Below are 27,074 nucleotides of genomic sequence, written 5' to 3' on the forward strand. Positions count from 1 at the left end.
TGTGCACCCAGCAGCAATCCAGGCACAGCCAGCTGGGTTGGTACAATCTGGAAGCTTGTTGCAATAACACACAGAACAAAAAACACAAGGAAGAGCCTGGCAGCTGTATAAAACTCCCTCTGAGCTCCAGTCTCCACAGAAGTTCACCAGCTCCAGCAATCAGCATGACCAGCCAGTCTCAGGGAATCCAGCAGCTTTTGCAGGCAGAAAAACGTGCCAAGGACAAACTGGAGGAAGCCAAAAAAAGTAAGTAGCTGGCCTGCTTTTACTGTACTTCTCAAGTGCAAGCCCTTCTAAATTACAGCAGCTCACAGAAAAAGATTATTTCATCTGTGTACATGCACTAGTGCAGTGCCTTGACTGCAGCCAGGCATTTACTCAAACCTGAACATTCAGAGTTTGCTTAAAATCCTGTGTGCTTGTGTGTATGTGTACTCGTGCCTTATTACATTAAAAAATATTTTCTTTGTTATATTCATCCTGTCAGCTGTATTTGTTCTTCTTTTATCTCAATGCCATTACTGACTTGGTATTTAAATTAAAATCCTACATGCCTTTGGCTGCCAGCTCTGGAGGACCAGGACTCCAAACTCTTCATTTTTCTTCATAGGTCTTGCTAAAATTTTTCAGTGTTTCTCTTTACTTGAAAAATCCAGTAACTTGTCTCCTAATTGAAGCTGGGCTTCAAAAAATTATATTAAAACTAAGGGGAGACTTAAGCACGCTGACACGCTGACAGTAATCAAAGCCACAGTAAAACCATGAGCACTCTCAGTACCATAACAGATCATTCACAGAAGTTTTATTACATGGTACAAGTAATTATTCTCCTGAGTGCAGGTACAACCACATGAGTCATTGATTTGCACTAGAACTGAAACATTAATACTGTTTTCTGGAGAGGTCTTGTTTTAGAAACCAGCAGCAGAATGCAAAGAAAATGCATGACAATGATGACATGTGGAGCAAGAGCCTGATTAAAGGAATATACTTTGGTTTCCAGGGAGGAACGGAAGCTAAACAGAATAATTTGTGTAGTTTCCATATCCCTTCTACATATGAATCAGCATTGTTGTGTGTTCAATATTTTTTAGTGTGATGTTTCAATTTTTACAGCGGCACACAAAAATAAGTCAAAAGGCAAGTCCCCTCCCTAAGCATCCAGCCACTGCCTGCGCCCTGCAGACACAATAGAGATTAAAACAAATCCTCCCACCTTCATAAAACAGAACTCTTTCAGGCAGAAACCTGAAAGCAAGGGACAGTTAAGTAGTGTCTTGATCTCTTAAACAGCCAAACTAGGAGCTCTGGGAGGGATGTTTTTTCCCTTCTCATGTAGGGCAGAGGAAATACACCACTCCCTCAAATCAAGAGAGCACATGACCTGGAAAGGCACAGCCCCAGTGGAGGGAGAAGGAGTTTGGCCTGAACACAGAGTGCAGAATCAGGCCTTAAACTATCATAGCTTGAAGTGGATTGCCCTTTACTTTTGGGTTTGGGGGTTTTTTTTGTTGCTGTAATTTCATTTGTGTTTGTTTTTCAAACCAGGAAAGTCACTTTAGCTTTTTTCTATAACAGTCAGTTTAAAAGGAAGCTTCATAAATTAAGGAACTCTAAAAATGAAAATAATCATTATAACATAAAAGTGATGACCAAATATGAATGACTTGCAGAATCCAGACACAGTTATGGATGTGTTTACTCTACTCTGCAAAAGACACGCTCCCTTGTCATCATCGCAGCCTTACTTGGAGTGCTTGTGATAAGAATAGGATTTCTTACAGATAAAGTATCTTCAGACCCCTCTGAGTCAGAAACTTGAATTAAACCACTACCAGCGTTTGCTTCAACACTAACACACTAGTAGAGTCATTAACCAGCTATAGAAAAACAGCTATTAAGAATTTTGCTACCAGAAGAATTATTTAGAGTAAAAATATATCATCACTATGGCTTTCTTTTCTATTACTTTTAAGACCACAATTTTCTTGCATTTATAAAAATTATTAAGGAAAATTAAAAGTTGAATACTCAAATTTAAACATAAGAAAACAGCCCAGTGAGTGACCATGAGAGAGGAACAGGCTGTCCAGAGGCTGGGAAATCTCCATTCTCAGAGATTGATATTGCCCCAATCAAGCTGCTCTTGCTTCCATCAGGGAGTGTATCTTAGAGACTCCCTCCAGTTCAGTGCGATCCTATGAAAACCTCAAGAATTTCTAAAATTAGCAGATCAAGGGCAAACAGTTTAAATAAATCCACCGTGGATTTTGTGCTAAACCAAGCATTATAGGCAATCTACCAGCATAATTATACCTAGACAACTATTACATTCAACACTGCAAGATGTTTGCAGTGAAGCTACAAAACAAAATTTAAAATTTCCATGTTGTCCCTAATTTAAGTATTTTTCATAGCACTGTCACTACACCGCCTTAGAGAACTATGCCAACATAACTTAAATACTGTGAGACAAGGGCAAAAGGGGTTCTTTTAGAGGCAAATCCGGCTGTTCAAAACTGGGATTACTTCAGCAGTCTCTTCCCCGCGTTGATTGTGCAACTAGATCAAAACAAAAGACCGCAGAGTTTGTCTCTGAGCATAAAAGCTAAACTAAAAGGAAACAGACGAAATGCAACAGGTCCGCGCAGTGCAACTGGCTGAGCTGCGCACACACAGCTGGGTGGGACAAGGAAGGACGCGCCGCTCCACCCCAGGGCGGGCGGCTCAGATGCACCCGGCACCGGCTGGGATCGGCAGCCGCTGCTCACTGCGGGCCCGGGCTGCCAGGGAAAGCACGGAACCCTCCCAGCCGTGCCACGGCCGCCCCAGCCCTGCCACCTCCTGTGCCGCCTCCTGTGCCACCTCCTGTGCCGCCTCCTGTGCCACCCCAAGCAGGCGTTGCACGACGCCGCTTCACCCGTGGCTCGGGCTGCTGCGCTGACGCCGGGACAGCAGCGGGCAGCTTGCTCACTGGACACAGCGGGAAAGGCATTTGCACGGAAATGTGACTGGCAAAACCACCCTGGTGCAGTGCCTTCAGTGTGTACAGCTGATAGCCACAGAACCGATCAAAACGTGGAGTGAGCACACATAATATTGTATATAAACAGCTGATGGGCCTAGGTTTTGCTGACGTATGTGCAGTTGTTGGTAATGCAAAACCCACTTGAAATAACTGACAAAAATAGCAAATAAAATTATATTGATACCCAAAAAACAAAGTAAAAATATAGTGCTAAAGCTCCTCTGTACATGCTTTTTCTTACTTCTTGCTCAATACCCTTTTTCCTGGCATGATATCATTAGCTGATATCATTTATACCTGAAAAATTATTAATATTTTAAATAATTTATTAAATTAACACATACAAGGCTGAAATTATTAAATTGACTAAACACAAGCCAAACCAGTCTGCAATCCTTTGGCCTTTTGAACACGGTGCTGCTTTATCTATGTTTTTTACTTTAAGCACAGTTTGGATCCCAGAAATAACTGAGCATTGTCAGTGCCAAGACACTAATTCCTGAAAATCCTTTTGGGTAAAACAAGGGAAACAAATGTGCCGTGAACACTGGACTGTTCTCCTATAGATTTTTTTTTATATCTTCCCTTGAATTACTCATGCCTAATAAAAACAAAACTCAGATGAAAGATTATAGAAAATCAGATTTAAACCAAATGTTAATCAAAATAAGATATTGTAAACAGAATTATATCCATGGCATTCTCTTGGAAAATATCCAAGACATATTTTATCTACTGAGAAAGCTATACATAATGCTCAGCTGCCTCTATTTTATTTTATTAAAAGTACAAAATGTTTTCTCAGAATGCTCATCCCCACATAAGTTAGCAAAGACAACTGAAACAGTTCTATTTTAAGAAAATATGATTAATTTTTGGCAACTTCTTCAAATGACTTGATTTCTATGCAGAAATTCAGCTAGAAGACTAGATGATGTGTTTGAAAACAAAACTCCAATTTTAGCATTGCAGTTTTTGGAAAGCAAGATAACTCAATGTTTGAACAATTTAGAATGCAACACTTTTGCCTCTTACTGTCTTTCTTGCAAGATCTAAAAACTCCAACAACCTAAAGGACACCAGTTCTTGTGGATCTAATCAGAGCAAGGTGTTTCATTAACATCACAGGAATACCTAGAAAGAAGAATTCAGCCTTTCTCCACAGGAAAATCCTATACCGTGCTGACTGGTTACAGCAAGGTTTTTAAAACTTGAACAATTTAATACAATGCCTAAAAATTTCTCGGCTGTGGGCAAGGAAACCAGGCATAGCAGAGCTCCTTTGCTGTTCCCCATCTTCAAGGATGGAAGGAGGAACAGAAGACCAGCAGCAATCCTGGCCCCCACAGCTTGACCTTTGTGGCAAAAATCTCTTCAAACTTGTGGCTTTCTGTATCTCACCTCCATGAATGTGAGGAAATGTCATAGGGCCATGGTGGTTTGCCTAGCCTCCTGCACTTCTTGCCCTCTTTTTGCATGATATTGGCTGAATTGCAATGCTCTGCCACCCCTGTAAGGGTGGGTAAGGGCTGATTCCAGTTTGGCTGTGCTCTGCAGAGAACGCGACCCAGCAGATCAGTAAGGCTTTGAACAGGCAGTCCTGTATCGCACAGCCACGGGAGCCGACAAGTGGTTAACAACAGACCGATTAATTAATTTGGGTTTGTCTCTGGTGGAACAGCAGGTTAAGCTCTACTTTCTGCTTAACTTAATCAGGTGCAGCATATGCACCATCACATATGTTGGCAGTTGCCGATTCTGTCCACAACGTTGTTGAACTAGCAGTAATTTACTCACAGCTTTTCCACTTAATTAAATAGGAAGCAGCCGGTTCCTGCTGTGCCAATCCTAAAGGCATCATGGCAAAATGAAATGGCTGCCACCCTACAGTGACACCCTATGTATTGTGCTTACTCCAGAGCACTGCAAAGAGCTGACACGTATATAGATACTCTTTGGTTCACTGTCTGCATTGTCAGAGGCAACTGAACTGTTGTTTTATAGTTAATCTCTTTCCATTTTGTGCATTTTAAATGGATATATTTATCTATCTGGTGGCCAAATATGCAACATATTTACTACAGATGGCCCCCCAGATGGAATTTGAAATTAAAATCCCACTGATTTTGAAATAATTTAATTTGCTATAGAGATCCAGTTCCTCAGCTGGTGAAATTGGCAAAGCTTCATCGTAGTCACTTCCCCCGACTGCCAGCTCCAGAGAATCACCCTCCGGCTCCACTCCTACAGAGTGGAAACCCTACAAAAGGCTGATCAGCTCCAAATTTGGAGAGGAGAATAAGGGAAACTTCAAAATACAGACCTAAACCTGGTTCCAAATTTTGTTGTCCAGACTTATGTCAGGCTCTTACACAGATCTGTCAGTTCACTCATCCTGGTCCCAACACTTCATACAGTGAGTGGCAGAAGGTGGGGGAAATCAGTCTTTCTCAAGCAAATAGAAACTCTGGAAAAATACCCACTAGGTTTTAAACAGCTTTTCTCCCCTTTATACATACAGTGGCTCAATGGGAGAAGGACTCTGAGAAATATCCTTTCCCTCAGAAGAGAGCCCTGCACTGATGGACTGGGAGCCCATAAAGCTGTCTAGTGTCTCAGTAGGCTGCTCCCTCCTGTAAAAATACATGCCACCCCCAAGGTTCCACAAGAAGCACACCCACAAAAGCCAGTTCAGGAATCAAGACTTAAAAGGTAATTCGCATTTCATGCCTCTCTCTGCTTCTACTCACCCATCTGCAGATTATTATTTTGGAAGGAGCCATCAACTGGAGAAGTAATTTCCTGCTGAATCGGGTATTCTACCCAGGCTTTTGCTGAATCCTAGATGTGTTGGAACAGTCTTCCTCCTAAGCTTCAGCTTCCTTGTTATGCCACGCTCAGTGGAAGCAAGTTGCTACATGACACATCTGATAAAACTTCCGAAGCCCAGCTCAGGTGTAACCAGGCCAGTGTAACAGCTTGGAGAGCTATCAGCAATATTTATGCTTATCTTGCTAGCCAAGATAGAGAATGTTTCCTAGGATTTCGGGAAAAGGTATCTTTTGTCTTCTGTGCTTGAATTAAAAACCTAAAAAAAAAAAAAAAAAAAAATTGCTTCTTATTGCTCAGTGGTGTTAAATAGGTTGTTACAGGAAGTAAATAAATCAATGTGCCACATGAGATCAAGATGGCTCCTTCAGTTGCCTAGGCTGCCACTCTCTCATTCTTGTGATATCCTAATTTAAGCAATTAATCAGCTTTTCAGCCACTGAAGATATTTCTCCTGGTAAGAAAAGGGAGCAAGCTTATTCCCTCACCCCTAAAATTCTAGCTGTACAACAGGAGGAGACCCCAAAACTCAGTATCAGCTCAGGTGTCCTAAGTATAACATATCAACATTCCATGCAAGAGGCTTACAGTTAAAAATTTGCTTTTTCCTCTCAAGGTAGTATAGCAGAAACCTGAAGAGATTCATGCAACTTTATCAACTTTATATATGACAGAGAAGCCCATAGGGGTTTTATGACATGCTCGTCAGCTTGTTCATGTAAAAATTTAAACATTATATTTCCATCAAGCCATTTGCTCTTATTCTTTACGTGACAACCCTACGAGATCCAGGAAGTACCACATGCTAGTCCTGCAATGACTTACGTGTTCTTGATTTGACAAGCCCACACTGTTTTACCTAAAACAAAGTAACTATTCACAGTAAACAAAATTAGGTATGTAAGCAAGACTGGTGAGGAGGAAGGTTCTAGTTTCCACTACACACTAAAATGTCCCACTACAGATCACCTGCTTGTTTAAAATTAAAAGAAAAAAAAATATTCCTTTCGTGATTTCTGTGCACTGGCAAAGAATATCATTGACCTCCTTCTCTTAATCACTCACCTCTGCATTTAACCAAGGTTAGTAGGAAAGGATGGAGGACAAAAGGACAAAGCCTGAAAGTTACAACTCAGTTTGGTAGTGGTTAAGACATCTTGCATGATTTTGGATATCTGCCAGCTCTAAGCAGAATCCAGTTGGTGTGGGATGAAGGCATTCTGGCAACCAATCAATACAGGAAATCTTACAGAATAACGTCTTTTCCCATCCGTGACAACTAAAATCTGTTATCTGGCTGCGACTATTGCTGATGAAGAAAAGATAGATATTTATTAAATCACCAAGCTGTGATTAGGAAAAAAATGCATTTGTGTTGAGGGAAGGCATCTACTTGCAAAAGACTTCTGTTGTCAGCAAACCCTTGATGTGTGCTTCTGCACAGGAAGTTGGTCTCAGAAGAGAGACTAGCATGACTGGCTAGCGGTCAAAAAGTATTCTAAGTAAATCACCTCATCTCTTCTGACCATTCTTGTGCAAATAAATCTGACGGACAAGACTTCCAGCAAATTCAGTGTTCTACTATGCAAGCTAAAATATCTCTGATTGGGAGAGATTCATCTTTGGGGATACAGGGACAGTATGAAACAAATGCTTCTTTCTTCTCCCTCTAGGAAAGGGTAAAAGGCTGAAGCAGGCCAAGGAAGAAGCCACAGCCGAGATAGACCACTACAGACTACAGAGGGAGAAGGAATTTAGAAACAAGGAAACAAACGTAAGTAAGAAACCTGCAAATGTGCTTTTGTCATACTAAACTGCTCAGTGGTAAACCAAATGGCTTCCAAGAGTATTACATGTAGACTCCTGCAAACCAGTGTGGTCATACTGATTAAACACAGGGGTGTCGTCTAGAGTGTCTCTATACTTCATTTGGACTTTTTCACAGGCTTTAAATGCATTTGTAGAAGAAATTGTGGACATTCACCATTGAAATGGTCCAGATTCCTTATTCGCTTCATGCTTATGCTCTGAAGACATATGTCCCTTAAGAAAAAATACTTTTGGGTCCTTTTTCTATAACCACAGACAGACCTAGTTCCTGTCCTGAAACTAGAAGATGCAGTAAGGTGGATGTGTCAGTAAAAGCAAAAGTTTAAAATGTTTCTTTCCATTTCTGTTCCACTTCAGCTGTCTCTTTTCATTACATATAAGACCGCATCCTTTATCAACTGAAACCACCAAAACTTTGGAGTTTTTCACTGTTTCTACAGTAAAAGTGTTGACTTGATATTTTCATATCTGAATAAAGCCGTTTTATACATTTATAGCATCTTGAAATTTGTTCTAGTATTTCCATGAAATTCACAAACCATTCTCTTTTTACCAGGTGACCTTCCTCCTACATTTTTGGTCTTGTTTTTCCCCTAGCTTGTATCGTGCAAAGGCAAGGAAAGTACTTGTGCAAAAATGGAAACAAAACAAAAACAAAACAAAAACAAACAAACCAAACAAAAAAACCCCAACAAACCAAAGAGGTCAAACAAAATCTGTTTTACAAACCTGTTGTTTCAGTCACACTTCACATAAAACATTTTCCAGGAATCACAAGCCTCAGAAACATCTGTACACACATAGTCTCTGTCATACTCTGCCCACCCCCAGTCACAGTGTCACACACGCAAGCCAGGTGGAAATGTCTCAAATGTACAATTTCAGTTGTTTACTGACACCAACATGAAGTAAAAACACCTCCAAAATTTGTTCATGTTTTCAGTCCAGCCAGATTTCTTGGTCTAGGTCTTGACAGCAGAAGAGCAAAGATACTGCTTTGTTGTGAACTCAATTTTTTCATCACAACCAAATTAAAGCTGCAGGAAAAGGCCACTATTTGTTGACTGAATGTTTCACACAAGCAGGACAGAGCACACATTGCTCCTCGAGTGATAGCATGTTGTACAAGATCGTTGCAGTCCTCCTCCACATTCCCTGACCCCATTATGTCTAACATTCATCTACCCAGACAAATGCCATCATTATTAGCCTGTGTCTGGGAGGCATTTGGGAGCTCCACCAAAGCCAGTGCAGAGGGTTCAGTTTATTTTCTTAGATATTTAGACACAAGTATTTTTAATTCCCTGCCACTGTCTCCTTTAATGCCATTCTTCCTCTTACTTTGTGTCACCTGTATCCAAACAGGAGGAAATTTTCTCATACTATGACATGCTTCTTATCCATTAAGAATTAATAACAGCAACTGGAAAATAATGAATGAGGTTAGAATGACAATATGCAACACCTTTCTTCAAAGCATGCAAAATTTTTTGCCTGGATCTCAAGCCAATTTTTCTAGAGCTCACAGGGTTTTCACTCAGTGTCTGAGGTCACCTGACTCTGGAGATGTGCAACCTAGTTCTGAATTTTGTGGCTTCTGAGCCAATGTAATATTTTAGCAGCTTTGAAATGACACTAGCGTAAAACCTGTATGGGAAAAATAAGGGACAGACCTTCAAGGTCAGCAGAAATCATAAACTAAGCAGAGTACTGCCTGCATTCTGCAAGAAAAAGGTCCTCAAATTCATAAGCAGAAAAAGAGAGGGGGAAAACATATAGAAGAGTAAGAATTTACTATTTCAAATCACAATATTAGCATGAGCTGAGAAAGCAGGTCTGCATAGGCTGTTCTTAAAATTATAATACTTTTCTTGAGGCTTTTCAAAAGTATTTAGTAGCTGGATAACATGCAACCATCTGGGATCTCTAGAAAGTTACTTTCCCCAGTGGAAAAATTCAGTTCCATAAATCTGGTCTAAGCAGTACAACCTTTTCCACATGCAATCCTTGCAACTTGTCTAAAAGTTAAAATAAAATGTCAGCTAAAAATAATTATAGAAAACTCTAATCTTTTCCCAATACTTATTATTATTATGTCTACAACCTAAATTTCTTCCAAACTGAAAAATGGTTTACATCTGGATTATGGACAAATGCCTTACTACATTGCCAGGTACCGATAAATGGAACAGGGAAGGTGGCTTACACAAAAGATGCTTTTCCTTCTTTTAAGGACTAACTTGGGCTGAAACCACACAGAAAATAGAGTTAATGACCCCTCCCTTGTTTCTGGTCATGCTCTAGGCACCCCACTAATATATCCCAGGTTAGCTCCACCTGTGATAGATTGGTTAGTCCACCCCAGAGAACAGTGGCAGGAACAAGAACAATATTTTACTTATTCCTTTCTTATTTCTGCCAGCATGCAGAATATGCAGAAATGTCTTCTTCTCTCCACATGGAATTCTTTAGCAGGAAACCAATTTTTCCGCTGGTATCTGAAGGACTTTTCCATAAGGGAAGAATTCAAGGGATGTTGGGGAAGTGGGGGAGGAGGGAGCAAAGTCACAGATTTGGAACATGTGCATCTGTTTATAACATAACCTTGCTAAAATGTTCAGTGAGTCTAGAGTCAATTAAATTCTAAGCGAATGTCCTGATATTAACTGTGCCAGAAGATGTCTGGTATTTTGCCAGATAAGAAAATGTAACATTAAAAGCCCTTGTCTGAGGCCTGTTGAGGGTTATACATCACTAACTGCTGAAGACATTTCAAGTACTCTGAAACTGTAATTATGCATTTTCAGGAAGGCTTTTCCATGTTTGGTCCTTAGCTGCACTCACAGGCATTCTCAGTGAGGCCAAACGAAGGCACACAGTGATAGAACTTAGCTGACTAGTCATTAAATAGAAAACAAATTAAAATGAGCCATATAAAAGACAAAACATACACAATGTTTTTCCCATAGCGAGCTGGGAAACTTTCATTACATAGGGAGATTCCCATTGCTAATGAGCATACGAGAGTTCTCTTTAATCCTGCTTTTATGCACACAGTTGAACCCAGATCAAACCCTCACTGTTCAGAAGCACTGTGATGTGTTTTTGTTACGCTTGTGCTACATGAATAAGAAAAGTACAATAAACATGGTCATATATAACCTCTCATCTTGCTCAGACGTCTTCTGCTTTTCAGGTAATGGGCTCCCAAGGTAACCTCTCTGCCAAAATAGAAGAGCAAACAACAGAAGCCATCCGAAACCTGACGAGCAGCTACCACAGGAACATGGAGAGCATGATGAAAAAGCTCTTGAGCACAATATGTGACATCAGCCCTGAAATTCACCCAAACTTCAGACCTGCAGTTTAAGATACATTGATGTGTTGTGTTTGTAAAAAGTAGCCTTCTTTCTTGATAAGCATAAATACTTCCTCATGTATTGTTTCTGTATGTGTGAGAAAAAAAGAGCACTGAAGCCAAAAGCACACAATTCCATACAGGCTTTTGATGTGACAGGAATTATACAGGGTTTCACAAGCATTTGTTGGAATATTGTTTCCCGTAGCTAAGCCCCTGTCATTTAGACAGGGGCAAGTCAACAACAGCAGAATAAATGATTATTTGACACCAGCAGGTTTTCAGTGGGAGTCTTTGTTCCTTTTGTCTTATAAAATGTTCTGTACTTGGATGTTATGTTGCATAAAGTCTGTTTATCCCAATCTTTACTGTACTTCAAGTCACATGAAATAGAATATCCCAAAAAACTAAAATGGAACATTACTGTTTTCCTAGTGACACATGGAGTGGTTAGGTTATGGACCATACAGGAACATTTCATTTGGGTCAAAAATAGGTCAAAACATTTTCAATTTTTCTATGCTAGTTTAAAGCAAAATACAGTTTACTTGTAAAAAATTATGCTTAAAAGCCATACTTAAAGTATTTTCCTAATATTTGACTACATCACAAACTTTATACAGCTTTCTTAACTATAAAAAATGAGAATAGACATAATCATTGTTTATAAAATTGCTATGGTGCAAGGGGCAGGCTAGCACATCTATTTTCTATACAGTTACCCTGAAAGCACAGGAACCCAAAGGCTCAAACTCCACACCAGTTATGCTAAATGGTACCTGAATCCACAGGTTTTCACCAGAAATTGCATCAGCTACAGCTCATTTCTGTTACCCTAAGTGACCTCGGGTAATACTTCCCTCTGCAATAGCACACATTTCCCTTGGAATAAATTCTACCAAAGTAGGAAAATACAACGTGATCTGTGCTCTCAAGGTGAAGCCCATTCAGTCTGATGGGAGGCACTGATGAAGTGGGGATCTGACACACACCTGTACTGTGAGCTCCTTTAATGCCTTGAATCCAGTACAAAATTACACCAAATTAGAAGAGAAGCTTGAGAAATTGCAATGACGAGCAAACAATAGCCATGATATTCAGTACACACAGACACAGACAAACCATTTCAATTTCACAGCTAGTCAGAGGCAATCTCCTGTTCCAGCAAGGTTTACACAGTTGACGTGCTGTCATGTGTAAAATGACCATAAAGTTGTAGTCAACCTGATGTCAGCAAACATTACTCCTCCGCCTGGATACTAGATAATCTCCAAGCCCTAATTGTTACAGTCTCCTGTGCTCGATTATATTCTCTGGGGACCCAAGGATGCCGAGGAATGGGAAAGAAACTAGAAATCCTATTGACACCAGCTGAAAGGCTCATTTATTTAGGAGCACATTGAATCAATGTGTGGTAGGCTTTGATTTACCGAGGGGATGAAGGACACCAGTCCCAGCTTATGTGCAGGACCCACTGCAGGCGCCTTTCTGCACCACAGCTTGGGGCAGTCAGGGCTGTCACAGCCCAGGAGCACATGCGTCCAGTTTGGGTCATGGCTGCAGTCCCACTGCAGTGCTCAGCTGTGAAACACAGATCTTTAAGCCTAAACCAAGTCACCAAAGTACACACTAACACCTTACAGGGTCTCACTGCAGTGCTCAGGACTGCTTTGCTTTCCCTCTGGGCTATCTCGGCACCCTTGCCTCCAGCTATCACTTCTAAAAGTACAGAAATGTTGCAGGTTCAGCTGCAGAATTAAAGCAATGGGGCTTCCATTGCCAGCTGCATGGGATAAAACACCCCCCACCTTCCCCCCATCATAAGAGCAGAATTGACATTGCCTGGTGGGAAGCAAAATCAAGCAGCAGCTTCTTAGGAGGCAGCAACCCAAGTTACATGAAATAAAGGGTTTTCTTCCTTTTTACCCTGCTTCCTTTTATGACAAACCCTCTCTCCCTCATTCTTGCCAAAATCTGTCTTCTCTCACCAACTGCTTCTCTTGCAAAGCTTTCAAGGCTGTCTGTACCCTTCTGGTCCTAATGGCCACGCACACATCTCTTATTTAAATATCCTCTGCCCCACAGTCACAGCCATGTATCCTTGTTATCACCTCCATACCTGAGCTACACACTGAGTATTAGGTTATGAAACTTTTTTGAACATGATTATGTTCTTGAACTCTGGCTAGTCTGTGGCTACTGCTCATGGAAAAGGAATGAATTTGATAAGATTAGATCTTTGGTCTCAAGATATAAATCTGAGAGCTTTTAGCACTCTGAGCATTTACCCTGTTTTACATTCAGTCCTACTTCTAGACATTAAAAAATTGGTCATACCATCACTTTTAGATGTACAGAGGTAAGGGTCAAATTAGACTTCATATAATTTGGCAAGATTATATTAAATAAAGAGTGCAAATTGCCAGCTGCAGCAATGGAATATTGGGGTGCCAAGAAAGCACATGCTGAGTTTATACGTACACAAAATACCTTGTATGTGACAGTCACATACTCATGATAATAGCAAATAATTGTTCCATGCAAAAGGAAAAAAAAAAAAAAAAAAAAAAAAAAAGAAAAAAAAAAAAGAAGGATGATTAATTTCAATTTTTTAAAATCCATTTAAAAAGAAAAAAAGTAAAAACAGTTACTCTGAATTAGCAGTCACCTACCAGGGATGATTACAAATGCCCTTTCATTTCTTGGGGATATTCCCAGACCCATGGGAGCCCGCAGTCCTCACAGTGCCCTGATACTTCATCACCTAATATGCACCAAGGCAGCTGCCAAATAAAATCTCACATGTCAAATTACAAAGAGATTTTAAGAAATAGAAAGCCACATATAGATAGCACTCATATAAATCTTTCTCTTTTGTTTCATAATTGCCATTGAAATCAACTGCAAAACTCCCACAGTGTGACATATTAGGACTGAAACAACAAACTTGAGTTTCCTAGATTGGCCCAATTCTTCACTGGCTTACAAGAAAAGGGTTAATAAGGCTCTTTCTGTCTGGAAATGAAGACCTGTATTAATCAATAAATTCTATATCCGCTGATTAAGGTATCTCAAATTACAACTAGTGGAAAAGGTCATACCAGTGGAAAGTATAAGAACTGTTTTATACAACTCATGACATGGATTGGGCTGAATTTCTCTGGCTGTTCTCTCTCCCTAAAAATTCTCCTTTGAATTATAATATGTGAGGATGTAGTGTTGTGGTTCCCATTCATGGGTGATGAGGGAAGATCTCTAAAGTCATGCCAGTAGGACAGAATATCTTTCAAGTCTAAGTAAAGTAAAATGAAACAGACGTGAAGAATTAATACTATGCTCTCTGTTGAAGCTGTCTAGTGACTTTCCCATTAATTTCTGAAGCATTTGGAAGCTGAGGTTTGGGAAATCAGAACCAGATGTTAATCCATTACATGGATTATGATATTAACTGAAATTTTTCCATATTAAAATATACTTGGAAATTCATACAATCTGTAAAACATAAGTTGTTCTTGTAAATCATCATATGTAGGGTATAAGTGTGTGTGTGTATTAATTTTTAACAGAACAAAATATTTCAGTCACTGACTTAAAAGGTTTTGTAGCTCCAGGGCTGTGAGGATGCTTCCCTGTAAGTTGGGACAGAATGCTCTGCTGTTACAGAGCTCAGGAGCCACCACAAGGCAGGTGACAACAGACTGCCATGACATACAGCCACAGGAGATGTGAACCTGCAGATCCATACCTTCACACACAGCCTTGCCCAGAAGCATCCTTAACTGCAGACAGTTAAGGGAAAAAAGTGGGAAAGGCGTCTATGTGTAAGGATATATTGAGCATCCCTGCAGCAGGGGACAGTGTCAAACTTTGGGGACAAATTTGGGAGGGTGAGATATCAAACTGAGTCTGGGACTGAAATATAAAGACATTGTTAGGCTATTAAAGCTATACTTTGCATCATTTGCAATGGCACTGGCTGCTAGTTATACTGACAGGCAGGTAATACTGCCATCAATTAAAGATGAGTACAGTAACAGTAACAGTTCTTACAAAAGAAAGAACAAACCTTGCCCCTGTGGTCCCATCAATACATTCTGTTCAACTGGAACTTCTCTTAACTGGATGCATCTTTCAACTATGGATTTGGTTTTTTCTCAAATCACCTTCATAATCACCTTCAAATCACCTTCATAATCACTTTCTCCATACTCTGGGGCAAAGAACAAGGCCCTGACTGTCCAACAACTCAGTGCGGAGCCAGGTGCTATTGAAAATAAACATAAGGGGAGGAAAGGATATCAGGCAATATTGGGGGTGACAGCAACAATTCCAGGTCTTTTCTGTTCCAGAAGGCCCCCACGGCCACGTGTTGATTAAGTAGGAAACTTGAGCATTAGGTATAAGGTTACATTCTGCTTCATGTATACAATACATATTCTTCAAAATAATTTCCTCCAGCTCCTCATTGAAATAGAGGGAATGTCTGTTCCACAATACACGAGCACCATATATTCCTGTCAGCTTCACTGTGGCCTGTTCTTCACAGATTTGATTATTCCACATTTTACAGTACCGTAAGGCACTTCATACTCTGAGTCTTCCCCAAGGAACATTAAGGCTTGTTAGAAGTACATGACCCAACCAGTATTACTACAAAACACTTGGAAAATGTTACATTGGAGTACTATTAATACACTATATTGCATTTGCACTACATGACTGCATGTGGAAAATCTGATGACTTGCAACCTTATTAACTTACTGAGATTCCTCACTGGTTTTATGAAAGATATGCCACAACTGAACTACCTGACCCTGGGTGATTCCTGGAAGTTCCTCTGGTCCCAGATCTGATTTATTTCCAGGGACATCAGACTTCAATATTATGCTATTTGGAGCTGTGCTCCAAAAAACAAGCTTTCCACAAAATATGCCAGAGAAATTACCTCAAAACTTGTTATTAAATAGACCATGCTTTAAGAAACACAGTATTTATAATTCACCTGTAACAAACCAAAGAGCATAAATGTTAATACAAGACATCATCAGCATCAATATAACGTAGTTCGTATAACCATCTCTACGTATTTCACTTAAATATTTAACAATCCTGTGGCACTGATTTATTGTAGAAAAGAGACAGATAAAAACAGATATATAACATAAATGTAATCTAACCATATACGTGTCTGTGGCAAATAAATCTAGCATTTTGTGTCAGTCTTGTTTCCATGCAGAGTTACTCAAAGGAAATGAGCAATCCCATTGCTGGCAGCAGGATGATTCATACCTGTGTTTTAAATGGAATAAAGTGGAGGCAGCTCCGAGTGCAGAAGTGAGATGTAGCAGCAAAGACAGACTGCCAGGGCATTTGGGTGCTCAGAATTGTTCCTGCCATGAGTTCTGATCCACATCTCTTCTCCAAGGGTGGCTGCCCTGCACCTCACACCAACATTGCTGTTCTATCAGCCCATGACCACACAGCCTTGACTTTCCAAAAAGCTGGCTCCCCAAGCATCAGGAGGATATGTTTTACCTCTTACTCGTAGTTTCCCAGCTGTTAGCAGCAGAAAAAAGTGTTTAATAAATGAAATAATTGTGTCTTATAACAGATTAACACTTCTTAACAACGTAACTGCTAAGATGAGTTTCAAGGAAAAAAAACAAGTATTGTTTCCTATTAACACTTAACTGCTCTGTCTGTATGTGCTATGGGTAATGTTTCTTATGGCACAGGCTGCCAAACCCATTCAGAATATTTTCCCTAATGCCTTTTCCATTCAGCTCTGGAGTAAGCAAATTAGCATTCAGCACCTTTCTCTTCTTTTTAAACTGTTTTTCGTCCACATCCTCTGGAGTCACCCACAAAAGTGACATTAAGACAATAATTTACTCCAAGGTGAAGAGTCTGGAGAATCCTCATCCATCCCCGTAAGTACACCTATTTTACAATTCCTACTAATTTCTACAATTTTGACTGATACATTTATATATATGAGCAAATATATATGTCCCATGAGGCTCCCTTTGTATTCAAAAAGTTAAAGTAATTTTCATTATTCATTCACTTTCCCTTTTGGAACATAATTATTTACCTACCTTGGAAAAGTAAACAAAAACTACTTTTCCACTTTTTTTGTGTCAAATTCAAGCCTCAGTAATTCATCAGTTTCCACTTAATCACTGCCTAAAAGTGCCAATATTCACCCTAAAGGATTTTAGGCCTGGAAATGTTCCTTCCAAACTTTTGTTTATGTAGAACTATTGTGAGAAAACCACCGAAGACTTGACTGTCAGCTGCTGGGAATCACTGGAAGTCAGATGATACCAACAGGGTAGCAATCAACACAGTTTTGTGAAAATATGTGAGCTCTGCATCTGTCTCTGGTGCTTTCTGTGCTGCTCTGTTCCACAGTGTCCCAGCACGTCTGCTGCTCTGCTGATGCTATTGCTCCTGTCTGAAACAAATTCAGTAAGAAAAACACCTTGTGATGGAAGGGGTTGCCAGCCTAACAAGGCCCAAGAAAGATGAGTGCATGGTCACAGTTTGTGCCAGGTCTGTGTGCAGGCACTCTGCTGCCCAAAATAGCCCACTGTCAATGACACAGGCTGCAGGGTACATCGGAGAACCAAAGGGAATTTCAAAGGAGTGCCTCTCAGGAAAACTGGTACTTTCTGAGAGAACTTTCCACAAAGTTTTTCAATCAGCTCAACCTTAAAATTGTGCTGCTCTATTATTTTCCATGAGAATAGCTTTTATAAAGAGAACTCGGTCTGAAACACACTGCAATACCCTCTGGACCAAGTCTGCTTGAACAGAACAAATGGATACAGCCATATTCCGTGAAACATGAAAATTTGTCACAGCTTTGATCTGCACAGAAATTCAGTAATTCCACAGTAAAGCATGGTGTTTAGAAATGATTCACTTGTTTGAGATGTGACTCGTTCAAGCACTAAGACCAATATTTATACTCTTTGGTAGTTAAGAAAGATGTCATATTCAGAAGAAAATATGTTCTACACAGAAGCATGTGGACTTGTCAGCAAACACTGAACATCGTCATGTATACTAATATGTTATTAATTACTTTGTGAATAGTAAAATCAAGTCCCTGTTGTACTTCAGAGTGAAAAGATCTTTCCTCTCCTTGAAACAGAGAGCAAACTTGTATCTGACACACTAACATGGATGCCAGCATTCCTCAAAATCTTGTGCAGCTTTTAAATTAAACTCGAGATTCATTCTCTATTACCACGTGGAAAAGGTAGGATTAAACATGTACTCGTTAAGACAGCGTGCGATTAAAATTCAAAGCATTAACAAAAATGGCACTATGCAGTTTACAGTTGACTTGCAGACATAAAGTTTAATGAGCTTCTTTGTTTTCTCACCCCTCTGCAACTGGTTCCAATTCTTTTAACTATTCCTTTGCCTTGCAAATTCAGGTCCACGTGAGGTGAAGATCAGTGTGACGGTGTGTGTAACCTATCGCGCGTGTCTGAGTCTGTGTTTCAGTGCCCTGCTTCCCCTCAGCTGCTCGCGTGAGACTGGAGCACGCAGAGCACCAACAGCAGCCGAGGGCAGGAGTCAGCCCAGAAACTGGCACTGCAGCGCTTACAAATGTTTGTGGAGAAAAGAACATCAGTGGTACATACACAGGCATTTGCTGACCTTATAGGCTGCTGCTGGTGTTCAGACTTCAGTGTGTCTGTGGAAGAGCTGGGAATTGAAAGAGCAATCTTAACACGAACCTGTAAACGAGAGGAAGCACACTGCAGCAGCACGGGTTTACAGGAGGTACAGTTCTTGACTTAAAGCCTCAGGCTACTGCCCTAAGGAAATTGCTAGATGTGCAATATCCAGCTCCTATGCACTGTGGGGGCTGTCACCAACCACTGGGGTACCCTATATTTTTTGCGCATTTGTTCTAATACAGATGAGACAGAGAAGGCTTATTTACAAAAAATCATGCTGCTGACATGACTGAAAAACTTGAAGTCATCTCTCCACAATTCTAGATATGGATTTCATCTGCCTTTCACAGGATCTCTGCTCAAATTAAGCACATCCACCTCACCAAGTGAGTGCAGGTATGCTCTAGTAATGATTTGCTGGTTTGTCTCTTTCTCACAGCCACTAGTGTCATTATGAAGAGTGAAAAAACCCATTAACATGAGGACCCACAAAACTTTCCTGGCTTCTCTGTCATCAGGCCAACATTTTCTCTCACACAAAATGCAACCTGCTTTTCTTTATGTCTGTTGTGTACCCTAATTTATTCCCACCATAACCACTTAATTTCCTCTTAACTTATGCATCCAGCTTCCAATATCTTCTAATTACTTCTTCAAATAATTATCTTCATGCTTTCTCCTTCTCCAACAGGAATTCATCATAGATACATGTCACGTTGCTTCATTTTCCTTCTCTACACTCCTAGTAATCCTACCAAAAGAGCATGGCAACCCTAAATCTTTTTTACAAGGCTACTACCCAAGAGCATCTCAATTTCTTTGTTTTCTGACTTCCCTATTCATCTGTTGCCACGTTGTGCTACAAGCTGCTGAAGACAGGAACCATCCACCCTTCCAACCTCAGTTTCAAGTCCCATCCACGCTGCAGTCCCTGATCCATGACTGTGGTAGCCAGGAGATATCAAACAAATTACTATCAAATTGTTACTATTAAACAACAGAGTTTGTATAGGGTTTGATACAAGAGAATGACTGAGGAACATTTTAAACTGAGAAGCCATAGGTAATTCTAACTCGTCCCTCTTACACTCAGTAGAAAGCAAAAAATATTCCTTGTGTTTATATCTGGGGTGGGATTAAAAAGGCCCATTATTAAAAAAATCCCATTTGCAGTGTTTTTACTGAAAGATTTTAATTTAACAGGTCTGACCCAGATTAAAAATAATGATCCTCCAAATTCCAAACATTCCTCATGTAAATACTGGCTGTCCATTTATAGCATAATTCAAGCCAGCTTTTAACTTGTAGCTGGCTCACCACCACCTGCCATTAACAGCTTGTTCAAAGTTGAACCTAATTGTACAAAGAGAGGAGGAAACCATCAAAGTTATTTCTTAGCCAATCCATCATCTTTTATGCCCATCTCTAAGCGTGCCAGTGCACTGCTGGTAGGCAGACTAATCTCTCAGGTATATAAAGGGAAGGGACCACTGCTTTACCATTACTGCTGGCTAATCCTATTAAAATAACAATACGTATACAATAATTAGATGCCAGAAATAATGGCTGCTGCTCTAGTTCTACCCTGTCCTTTTTTAATTTGACTCTGTATTTCAAGAGAAAGTGATCCAGTGGCCTCTAGTTCTGACCTTTATCAAGTATTCCCGAAATCTGCAGCTCAGCTTTTCTAATCTTACCTTGACTTCTCTTTAGTGACCCCCTATTCCCTGCTACAGACTTCCCAATTACGTCAATATTCACAGTATTCCCTAAAGCACCGTTACATGGAACACTATTATCTCTTACCTATTTTATCTATTAACCTTAGGAACACTGGCAAGCTATTATGAGTGATCACTGTGCCTACAGAAAAAGGACAGAAAAGGAGGTGTGCTTTAAAAGCAAGCGTGGAAAACGTTTGCCATTTTGAATACATTTTGTGTTTTCTTCTACAGGGAAAAAAAACCAGATATTTCAGAAGGCAAAAGTATCTCAATTAAGACTCTCAGCTCTTCTGCATTTGGTGAAATGTTTATATTTTTTTAAAGGCCTTTCCCCTTGATTCCCACATGTTTTCTATTGCTCACTCTTCTTAAGAGAGCCTGTCAAAAGACAACAGCCACCTGGGGATGGAGGTGTCCTGGATCTCTAACTCTAGCTCTATAGCCTGTTTTCCAGGTTGACTGCCAGATTCTTAGGTTGGTGATGCTGCGCATCTGCCTGGGGATGGGAAATAAACTCCTGAAGAGCAGGCTGCTTCAGGAGAAGTAGATCGTTTGGGAGAGAAGGAGCAGTCAGCTTAGAAAAGACAGTAATAGCATGAGACAGCTGGAGAAGAGATCTACAAGAGCAAAGCTCATCCCTGTTCATGTAGCACCAGTAGAACCGGAAAATTATTTATTTGCTTCCCAGTCAAGATGTTTGGGGCCTTTGGAAATCTGAAATTTAGAAATTATGTATATAAAGACAGCCAAGATCAATTTTTCCCCACTCACTGGTGGTTTGTTTTTTTGGGGTTTTTAAGTTGCAGATTTGCCCACGTGATCATATTGTGTAATAAAGTTGATTCCAGATAAAAGGGGAAACAAATTGTCCGCTTCACAAAAAAAAAAAAAAAAAAAAAAAAAAAAAAAAAAAAAAAAAAAAAAAAATCAGAGAGTACCTTTTGATCTGCTGGGTTTTGATACTGCGAAAAGAAAAGGAAAAGAAAAAGGGGAAAGGGGAAAGACCTTATAATTTTCCCTTTTTCCAAAAAGCTCAAAATGTTTTTGAAAGCTGTTTTTCAATCTGAGGGGGAGAGCAGGGGCAGAAGTATACAAATGCTCCAAGTACAGGGGCAAGGAGAAATCCTTCAGCCTCCACTGTACTTTTGGAATGACATTTTGGAGGTACTGGTCTTATTCCAGCTCCTGCAGAGATAGGAACATATTCCAGAGTAGTAAAGGCAGTTTAGAGGTGTTGAGCTTTTCTGGTGAGGAAAAAAAAAAATCCACATATTTTGTGCTTTCCATGTTGAAAAATGTTATTTAATCACATTTCGATTCTATTTTGAAATGCAGTGCAGAATGCTATCCTCGATCAGGACTCGGTGCTAATTCCATCTCTAATCAGCAGATGGCACCATGAACTCGTCAAACAGGATGGAGACCAAAAAGAAGTATTAATCTATTCCCCAAAAAGGGGAAAAGAAAAAAAGGGGAAAAAAAAAAAAATACACCCAACTTGACATACGGAAATCAGGAATTAAATTCACAGGGTGTAACTTTCCCCTGACGCCACCCCTCCAAAAATAAAACGGGCTGTGGAGCACACTGTGACACCCTGATGCACAAAGAACAGCCACACCTATAATGTCCCCAGCCTTGCCCTGTCACTGACCTACATCGTCTCATGCTTGACCGTGAGACTGGAAAAAAAACCCACCACACCCAAAGCTGAAACGATTTAAACAAACAAACAAATAAAATCCCAACTTTCCCTCTTAACCTCCTCTTGCTCGGAATAGCACCTCTGGAGGGGAGGGCCTCCCCTGGGCTGGAAGGACCCAGGAGCAGCACAGCAGGGAGCTCAGAGAAGCTGCAGGCAGAGTTGCAGGTGCAGAGGTTGAGCCGCTGCAGCACGGGTACAGAGTCACAGAGGCTCAGAGGCCACAGGCTGAGAGCAGGCAAGTGCACAAGAGTTTGCAAGACTTTTTCTTCCACTCAACCAGCAAAATTTCTACTTGGAATTCAAAGGCTGGTAGAGGCAGCAACCCCATGTCCCTCACCAGCGCCCTGCATCCCTGAAGGAGCACAGAATGAGCCCAGAGCTCCAGCAGAGCAGGAAGCAAGCTCAGCTCAAAGGAGCACTTGGGTGTGTCTGGGTGCCTGCCCTTCTCCTGACCCAGCCGTGCTCATCCCAACCCCTGGGTAGGATAACTCTCCTGGCACCCACCTGGCACCTCTTCATGCCGGCCGGGCTCCCACGGGGCTTTGCTGTGGGCACGGCGTGCCATGGGAAGGTGATTCCATGGCTCAGGCGCCAAGGGATGTGCAAGATGTGTCCACCCCCAGCAAAAATCTGCTGCCTTAAATATGGACTTCCCTGTGCTCTTACATATGAACAGTGAGTGTGAAAATCCTGCCTGTCCATCTGTTCCTTAAAGGTTTCCTTCTTTTGCTGCATGTTAGAATTTCTCCCCAAATCTTCTTCAGTGGCACAAATCACATCAGTGACATTTATAGGTTAGGTAAATGGTGTGCTACTGACATCATCTAAGCACAGTAACAGGCACAGTTAGGTTGTCTGTGGATAGCTTTAATGCTATGGACTTCAAGCTCCATTTACCCTGTTCTCAATGAGCAATAATTAAAACGTGAAGGAACAGAATTATTGCTCTGAGAAGCAATAGCCCTACCATGCAAAACCCAGAAATTTTCCCAGCAGAAGAGAGCATTCAATCAACAGTTTCAACCATGGCACAGAAGTGAAAACTCTGATGTTTAAAATTTAGAGAGGAAAGCAGCACAACCGTAAAAAGATGAGCTTACCTTGCATTGCATGGAGTCATCTTGTCTCAGGCCCAAGGAGCAGATGCTGTAAATTTTTTCAGACTCTGCACATCTGATTGTTGCAAAGTGATTTTTCTTCCTGGCCATTCCTTACTATTTTCCCAGCCTGCCTAGCAGGCACAACTCAGGAATTATCAATACCTCAGCAGTGACACAATTGATTAAATATGAGCAATACCAGCTTGGGTTTTGCATTCAGTCAGAGCTCTGTAATGGCAGCACAAGGGGCCTCGCTTGTTGAGCAAGAAGGGCTTTATGTCACTTGTCCCTAGAGCAAGGCACAAGTGATCTTGACGGAGAAGGCAGCGAACATACTGTCAGAAGCCATATTCGCAGGGAAAAGGCAGAACAATGGAGATTAAATGACAGGGCAGAAGCAAGGAATTAAATCATCCCCAGGCTCAGATATTCCAGGCTTCCCCATGACACCTGCAAGAGGCACAGGGGAAGACCTGGAGCAAATCCCTGTGGAAGTCCTGCCGTCTGTGCCAACACTGATGGAAAACCTGCCAAATCGCTTGTGACTCTTCTAAAAATCATGGGCCATACAAACTCATGTCCAGCTGCACACTCACTTTTTTCAGCCAGTTTCCAGTCTGAAAACTGGACTGGAAAACAACAGTAGAATCCAACTCTTTTTAACTCTTTCTTTCTGCAAAAAGCATAACTCCTTGTCGTGGTTTAACACAGTTTGGTTTTTAGTTGGGGAGGGAGCTGTGCAAGGGGTTCCCTGTTAGGACCTTGGCAGCTTCCTTTGGACCTAACAAAGCCAATTAGCCGGCTAGTTTGAATACTGACAGCCTGTTAAACCACTTAAAAAGAGCTGAAAACGCCTCTGTGGAAAACACATTTAGACATGAACAAAGGCCGGGAAAAGCCCTCTTGTTTCCGGCCTTTGAACAGGTAACGGGGCGCTGGCCGGGCAGGGGCCAGGCCAGGCTGCGGCACCGGCCCCTTCCCGGGAAGCCCGCTGGCACCGATCCCGGTGCGGCCGAGCCCCTTCCGGGGGAGCCCACAGGTTCTTTTTTAATGGCAGCGCCGCCAGGGACCATCCCACTACTGGGAGGAACCATGTGGCCGGGACCTGTGCCGGGAGCGGCCCGGCGGCCGGCACTGCAGGCGGCGCCGAGGCCGGGCGCGGCCATGTCATGTGGCCGGGGCTGCTCGGCCGAAGCTGGTGCGGCCGCGGCTGTCTTGGCACGGCTCGTAATGAATTTTGTTTACTGAGCCGCTTTTAGCCAGCCATGCCGCGGACAGAAGGACAAAAGCAGCGGCAGCAGCTTTTCTTTTCGTCTCCCCGCACGAAGAGGAGGCGCGGGTGGCACCGGCAGCCAGTGCGACTCGCACGGTGCCGCAGAGACCACATGAACAACAGAGGCCTGGTGAGCGATTTCCCCAATGCAGAGCCTGGGTGAGATCAACCTTTCAGCGCTGCAGAACTGCATAAAAACTGTTTTAATTGATCAAGCTTGAGAGCAAATGAACCTACGAAAAATCAGGAAAAAGGAAAGGGTGAAGGCACGTAAAGAAAACAGCATGGAACACTGAGTTCAGTGAAGGAGGAGTCAAATTCTAGATGGGAGGAGATTGAGGAGGTACCCTAGTTTTGGGCTGAAATTTTCTTTTAAGGCTATGGTGAAGATACAATTGACATATCAGACTTTGGTTTTTTCTCTGTAACTCAATGGAATACATTGGAGGGATGTAGCGTTCTAACCACAGCCATGAACAGAGGTACCAGTACGGAAGCAAGCAGATGTTGAAGTGACTGTGACTCAATGAGAAGTTTGAACAGAGAGAAATGAGAGAGATGAGAAACTTTGCTCCAGGAATAGAAGAATAAAACCTCTGTTTCCCAGAGATCGATTAAGAGAACTTTTGCTTTTATGTTGGAACAGCTCATCCTCAAAATAGGACCCCATAAGTTGACATGACCCATGAAAGCAGCTGTGGGAAAGCTGCAGGGCATGAGAGGGACTTTCATAGTGTGAACAGATTTTCCTTTCCTGGGCGGTTGATACACTGTGACATTGAAGCGATGAGACAACTGTTTCACATGGAGAAGTCTCCATGGCATGGCAAGAGAGACTCCTCTCCCGAAGAGAACTGAAGAAAGACTATTCTAGAGGTGATAAACTGACTGAAAGTCACAGGTTTTGTCTACGTTGTCAGTGGGAAAGTAAAGAGGAGGTGGGGGGAGGAGAAGTGTTCTGAAGGTTTATTCCAATTGCTTGTTTTTTGTTGTGGTTTTTTTGGGGGTTTTGTTTGTTTGTTTGTTTTTTGTTGTTGTTGTTTTAATTCTGTTAATAAAGTTCTCTTTATACCCTTTAAAGTTTGAGCCTGCTTTGCTCTTCTCCTAATCCTTATATCACAGCAGAAAATGAGTAAATAATTCTAGTGGGTGTGTTGGCATTTGGCCAGCACTAAACCCACTACACTCCTGCCTGCCCTCCTGCTGTACTAGTGTAGCTCACTTCCAAGTGGTGAAAAGAAAGGAAAAAAAATTGCTTGCTATAAATCAAAGGAGAATTGTGTAGGCCACTTACACACTTCTAACTTGATAATAACTCCATTCTTCCAAAGGACAGGAGGCACCCTGAACCCTCACCTGCCCTTTCAACAGTGCACCCAAACCACCATGGCAGAGCCCTCTGCACATGAGCATCTTTTTCTGCAGATGCTTCGTCATTTACATGGACCCACGAAAGACATTTTGGCAGGGAAGAGAGTAATGAGAGATTATGGATTGTCACCTGAGAGACACAACCACAGTTCCAGGCCTAGTGCCAGGGAAAAGCTAAGTTTTCCACAGACAGGGAAAGAACTGTGAGGAAAAAGGAAAAACTAGAGGTCTGCTCTGTCTGTAGCAGCCTAATAGCTACCATATCCTCCCAGACCAGAGGGAAGACACCTTTGCTTCAGACATGAAGACAAACCACTGGTCTAAGATGGAAAACTTAACCCTTGATACTGCCTTTCCCAGATTTGTGCTGGGAATGGCACAATGACTGGGCAACATTTCTAAGTCTTGGTAAATAAGTTCAAGATCCAATTACAGCAACTTACTGCTTCCTTAAGTTGAATAAAGAGCACTTACTTCTGTGGAGCAATGGTTCAGGCTGGCTGTAGGTTTGTGAAGTTCCTTGCTCCTTTTGATTCAGTAATACATGGGGACGATGGGCACCACTTGCTTTACAGCTCTGAATGCCTCGTCTGCTGGTGTGCTGCCGCTACCTCGCTGCCTCTTCAGACCATCCCTCAGGCTGGTACAAAACTCAGGGATCTTGTGATCTGCTGAAACCTTGCAGTGGTAATCTTGAATTTTTACATAGCTTTTCCATCTCTTGCCTGTAAAATGGAAGTGACAATAGTAATTACTTAACAGTAGAAAACTAACTGTATTTGTAGGCAGTCTGTCTGTGCCATTTTCTAAAGAGCTTCAGGTATGAATCCATTCAGGTATGAATTCATCCTCCTGTTCATCATTATTTACTTACTTTCAAGACATCAGGGCAGGAAAGGCCATGGACAACTGGCATAGTCTGTTACCAATGTTCCATTGCCAAACCTCTGAGTTTGCAAGGGGGTTCCTCTGATGTTTTCCAAGGTTAAGGGCTGTGCCCATGTAGAAGAAAGACACTTACGTTTTACATTATATCAAGGATTGTGGGGTCATTGATGAGCCTTCTAAACCTCAGCAGTACCCAAAAAAACCCCATCTCCAATTGGTGCCAAAGGGTCTGTAGGCCATGCTCAACATCTTCACTATAACAGCATCCGG

The 27,074-nt window shown here is 41.5% G+C and overlaps 1 protein-coding gene and 1 long non-coding RNA gene across 2 annotated transcripts; one reads left to right on the forward strand and one right to left on the reverse strand.

Annotated features, from left to right (window-relative positions):
- ATP6V1G3 (ATPase H+ transporting V1 subunit G3) lies at window positions 1-12,688 on the forward strand. The gene is made up of 3 exons (XM_040073123.2): window positions 1-246; window positions 7,531-7,631; window positions 10,884-12,688. The coding sequence occupies exons 1-3, from the start codon at window positions 165-167 to the stop codon at window positions 11,055-11,057; spliced, it is 357 nt and encodes a 118-aa protein (XP_039929057.1). The 5' UTR covers window positions 1-164; the 3' UTR covers window positions 11,058-12,688.
- Window positions 5,867-27,074, reverse strand: LOC120756589 (uncharacterized). The gene is made up of 3 exons (XR_005702172.2): window positions 26,938-27,074; window positions 26,391-26,641; window positions 5,867-6,116 (listed from the first exon to the last, which is right to left on the reverse strand). It is a non-coding gene; the product is annotated as an uncharacterized LOC120756589 (long non-coding RNA).

This window comes from Hirundo rustica, chromosome 9, assembly GCF_015227805.2.
Source record: "Hirundo rustica isolate bHirRus1 chromosome 9, bHirRus1.pri.v3, whole genome shotgun sequence".
Lineage (NCBI taxonomy): Eukaryota > Metazoa > Chordata > Aves > Passeriformes > Hirundinidae > Hirundo > Hirundo rustica.

What these genes read in the sequence shown, in the direction of transcription:
- ATP6V1G3 (XM_040073123.2), top strand. Translation starts at nt 165, where the DNA reads ATGACCAGCCAGTCTCAGGGAATCCAGCAGCTTTTGCAGGCAGAAAAA. An exon ending in ACTGGAGGAAGCCAAAAAAA is followed by an intron (nt 247 to 7,530) that starts GTAAGTAGCTGG and finishes TTCTCCCTCTAG; the next exon opens with GAAAGGGTAAAAGGCTGAAG. An exon ending in TTAGAAACAAGGAAACAAAC is followed by an intron (nt 7,632 to 10,883) that starts GTAAGTAAGAAA and finishes TCTGCTTTTCAG; the next exon opens with GTAATGGGCTCCCAAGGTAA.